Raw genomic sequence first — 4,197 nt, 5'->3', positions numbered from 1 at the left:
ACTGACTACTGAGAAAGAGTGAGAAGGTTGGAGGTTTTATTTGGTTTATGGGTGGTAGTAAATGTTTAAGTAGAAGTAAACTAAACAACAATATCTCTTCACATCTCATTCCTTCAATCAAAAGTAAACCCACTTATAAATCCATTAAAATGCAACAGGAACGACATAGACATAACACAGACATGTTAGAGTAGGGTGATTGCTAGCTAGGTCTCTCTAAAACTCTGCAGTACGGTCCCTCCAGATGGGAAGACCCTGCTGTTCCAAAGAAGGCTTGAATAGAGGAGCTTGGAGTGTTGTTGAAGATCAAATACTCATAGATTACATCAAACTCCATGGTGAGGGAAATTGGAGATCTCTACCTCAGAAAGCAGGTGAGTTCATCAATGAGACATGCACTAAGAAATTCTTAACTTTATTGCCATATATGTTATTTTGTTAGTCTACAAATTAAAACCATACCAGCAGCTATCTAGTGTTCTGAAATCTGAATATACTTCACCAATTATTCCAGGTCTCAAGAGATGTGGCAAGAGTTGTAGGCTTCGCTGGTTGAATTATCTGAGACCAGATATCAAGAGGGGAAACATATCCCACGATGAAGAGGAGCTGATTCTCAGGCTTCACAAGCTCTTGGGGAACAGGTGATGATGATGGTCTAACTTGTTTAATTTCCCTTAATTTTATTAGTTTTCTGGTCTACATGATACATAATTTGCAGAATATTAATTCAAACGAACTTTGGTTTTCTGCACTACTGCAGGTGGTCTCTGATAGCTGGGAGGCTTCCAGGGAGAACAGATAATGAAATCAAGAACTACTGGAACACCAAGTTAGGAAAGAGGAAAAGAGACCACCCCAGCTCTTCTTCGGCTCCTAATAACAAGCACTCAAAGCAATCAGAAAACGAGAAGAATGAGCCCATTGATGAGTTATCTGCAGGCCAACCAAAGATAACAACTTTGGTCCGGACCAAGGCATCAAGGTGCACAAAGATTTTTATTGTTCCCACTCAACCACGAGACCATCATCAAGTTGAAGAAATTGATGACGCTAATGCAGCAGTAATTCCTCCTCCCAATCCTATGGTTGATAGTCTTGTGACCCAGAAAGCAGTAGAATCAGAACCCTGCAGCAATGGGCTGTCATCAATCACTACTCCTGTTGAAGACAATTCGCTGGATTTCATCATGAATCTCAATGTTGGAGATCTCTGTCTGTCTGAGCTTCATGGTTCTGAGTTCTCGCAGCTGTGGAATCCTCACGATGATCATGAAATGATAGAAGAGAGAAAGATCAATGGTGACAACGACAACAGGTTGTGTCCATCTTTAGACCAATCTATCATTTACACTGACGTAATGCTGGAGGATTGGACACGAATTAATTATGTCGAAACCAGAGACGACACTGTTTTGCACCTTGGATCACTGGCATCTTTTCTTGATTCCGGAGACGATTGATCAGTAGCAGAATAGTTTAAACAAATCGAGATTGTTAGTTATAAGCTCGAGGTGGTTACAGGTTTGGCCCTTGGTCGATATTCACACTGTTTTGCACCAAATATGATTGTAATTGCTTTCCCTCATGTGGATCTACTATGGCTCTAGTTATTGCTTTTCCTCCACTAGGTAGAACCTTAGGAGTTATTTAGATCTAAATCTAATTAGGAGGCTTCCAGATCTAAATCTTATTTAGATCTTATACTCTCTAAGTGGATAGGGTCTGTGCCCAATCCTATCAGCTGATCCATCTTAGAATTCGCCTCTTTAAGTGACTAAACAAATCGGCCCAATTCAAAATGGGCTTAAGGCCCATTTAAGTTTATGTATTCACTTAGCCTTCCAAACTGTTGCCCAGTTGGACTTCCTTGTATGGCGTGGGACCCAAACATTGATTTACATATCAGCCACATGGGTTCAGCCCAGCCTTTGTTACAAGGCCTGGCCGAATACACTGTTATGGACACTGCACCCCCTGAAACCCATCGATGGGCTCTACGGGCCCAACATTTACCCTAAGTGGTCCCTGGGCCAAGTCACCTTGTAACACCCAGGGACTGTGGGCAGATGCAAGACTAGCCCCATCAGGTATTAGCCTCAATGGCTTTACACTTAACCTCTCAGCTCATAATGATTATACACTGCCCGACAAGAGAGGACTTCTCCCTCGGCTGCGAGGAACAATGTTGCACTCTCTGCTTATATGGATCCCGGGAATTAAAACATTTTCCAAATCATTTTGAAACCATAACATATGTACTTTCATGTCTCATATAAGTTATATTTTGCAAAACAAATCTCAACAATTGAAATCGATTGCCGGCAGTTTAGTTTTCATTAGTGAGATGCATCCCCGATCATTACCTTTGTCCGACAAAGGGGCTGATTCTGTCACTATGATCACCCACTTAGATGAATTCTCAAACTGTCCCAATATACCTAGGTTTTGACCCCCGCTAAGGATCTAATTAATTGGTACATCAGAGACAGCCCAATCCGATACCTAGTGTAGTATCATAATCGAGTCTAGGGGTCGGGTGTAACTTTCCAATTTTGCCCATCAATCTCCAAGGTCCAGGGCAATACTGGAAATCTGGTCCAGTTCAAAGATTTAATAAATCCTACACTGTATGTGCCTAGGGTCTCACCCTGGCTGTTGAGACAGGCCACCCCAACTGACTTGGTGGCACCACAGTATCAGCTTTGTCAGGATAGGTCTCCCCATACCGACCCACTGGCTGTGAACATTCTAAACTAACACGAGTCTCATTAAGTGTCTAGTTTAAGGGTATTACACAGAAACATACTAAGGGAACTTGAATTAAATATGCACTTTTATTTATTTACAATAAACTCATAAAGTACATCATCTTGATTGAAGCTAAGGGCATACAAAACCGTCTAACAGCTCCCACTTGCACTTAGGTCCAATCAGGTATTAGCCGGAGTCCCATGATTTCCACGTGTTTATCAAACACTTTCTGTGATAGTGGCTGTGTCAATGGGTCTGCTACATTTTCCACTGATGCTACCTTCTGAATCAGGACGTCCCCTCTACCAACAATCTTCCGCAGTACGTGGTACTTCCTCTCGATGTGCTTTGACTTCGAATGGGCTCGTGGCTCCTTAGCCCGAGCATTGGCTCCATTGTTGTCACACAACAATGGGATGGGTGATGTGCTGGACGGAACTACTCCCAACTCGTGAACGAACTTCTTCATCCACACGGCTTCTTTGAAAGCCTCACTTGCGGCAATGTATTCGACATCGGTCTTGGAGTCTGCAGTGGACCCCTGTTTGTTGCTTTTCCAGCAAACAGCACATGATCCTATCGTGAAAACATATCCAGATGTAGACTTTCTATCATCTGGATCTGATTGGAAATCGACATCTGTATACCCTTGGATCTGTAGTGAGCTACCATCGAATATTAGACAAAACTCTTTTGTCCTTCGAAGGTACTTAAGTATGTTTTTCACAGCAGTCCAGTGCTCTTGTCCTGGGTTGGCCTGAAATCTGCTTACTACACTCACTGCCTGAGCAATGTTAGGACGAATGCACAGCATGGCATACATGATGCTCCCTATGGCAGAGGCATAGGGAACGTCTTTCATGCCATCAATCTCCTCAGAAGTCTTGGGAGACATCTTTTTGGAGAGAGTGACTCCGTGCCTGAAAGGAACATTTCCTTTCTTGGAATTCTCCATGTTGTATCTTTTGACTATTTTGTCAATATAAGCAGATTGGGATAATCTATTATCCACTTCGATCTATCTCTATAGAGTCGAAGATCCAGAATATAGGAGGCTTCTCCAAGATCTTTCATGGAGAATTGCTATGAAAGCCATACTTTCACCGTAGTTAACATTCCTACATCATTCCCAATGAGTAGAATGTCATCTATATACAGAACCAAGAAGGTAACTTTATCTCCACTGTACTTCCTGTAGACACAGGGTTCATCCGAATTCTGCTCGAAGTCAAACGATTTGATAGCAGAGTCAAATGGAAGTTCCAACTTCTAGAAGCTTTCTTAAGTCCATAAATGGATCTATTAAGTTTACATACCATGTTTTCTTGACCTGCAGCAATGAAGCCCTGTGGTTGCTGCATATAGATATGTTCAGTAAGATCTCCATTCAGGATTGCAGTTTTGACATCCATCTGTCAAATCTCATAATCATGGTATGTAGCT

The 4,197-nt window shown here is 42.1% G+C and overlaps 1 protein-coding gene across 1 annotated transcript; it reads left to right on the top strand.

Annotated features, from left to right (window-relative positions):
* Nucleotides 1-244: 244 nt before the first annotated feature.
* Nucleotides 245-1,463, top strand: LOC148874750 (transcription factor MYB1-like). Its single transcript, XM_088967351.1, has 3 exons — nt 245-374; nt 515-644; nt 764-1,463. The coding sequence occupies exons 1-3, from the start codon at nt 245-247 to the stop codon at nt 1,461-1,463; spliced, it is 960 nt and encodes a 319-aa protein (XP_088823477.1).
* The last annotated feature ends 2,734 nt before the right edge of the window (nt 1,464-4,197 follow it).

Source organism: Nelumbo lutea, chromosome 1 (assembly GCF_056320005.1).
Source record: "Nelumbo lutea isolate HS-2025 chromosome 1, American lotus-T2T, whole genome shotgun sequence".
NCBI classification, from domain to species: Eukaryota; Viridiplantae; Streptophyta; class Magnoliopsida; order Proteales; family Nelumbonaceae; genus Nelumbo; species Nelumbo lutea.
The sequence above is the reverse complement of the archived record's forward strand: the minus strand, read 5'-3'. Positions and strand labels throughout refer to the sequence as shown.

Excerpts from the sequence above, each read along its gene's own strand:
- LOC148874750 (XM_088967351.1), top strand. The coding sequence starts at position 245 with ATGGGAAGACCCTGCTGTTCCAAAGAAGGCTTGAATAGAGGAGCTTGG. Across the intron at positions 375-514 it reads ATCTCTACCTCAGAAAGCAG|GTCTCAAGAGATGTGGCAAG; the intron begins GTGAGTTCATCA and ends CAATTATTCCAG. Across the intron at positions 645-763 it reads CACAAGCTCTTGGGGAACAG|GTGGTCTCTGATAGCTGGGA; the intron begins GTGATGATGATG and ends GCACTACTGCAG.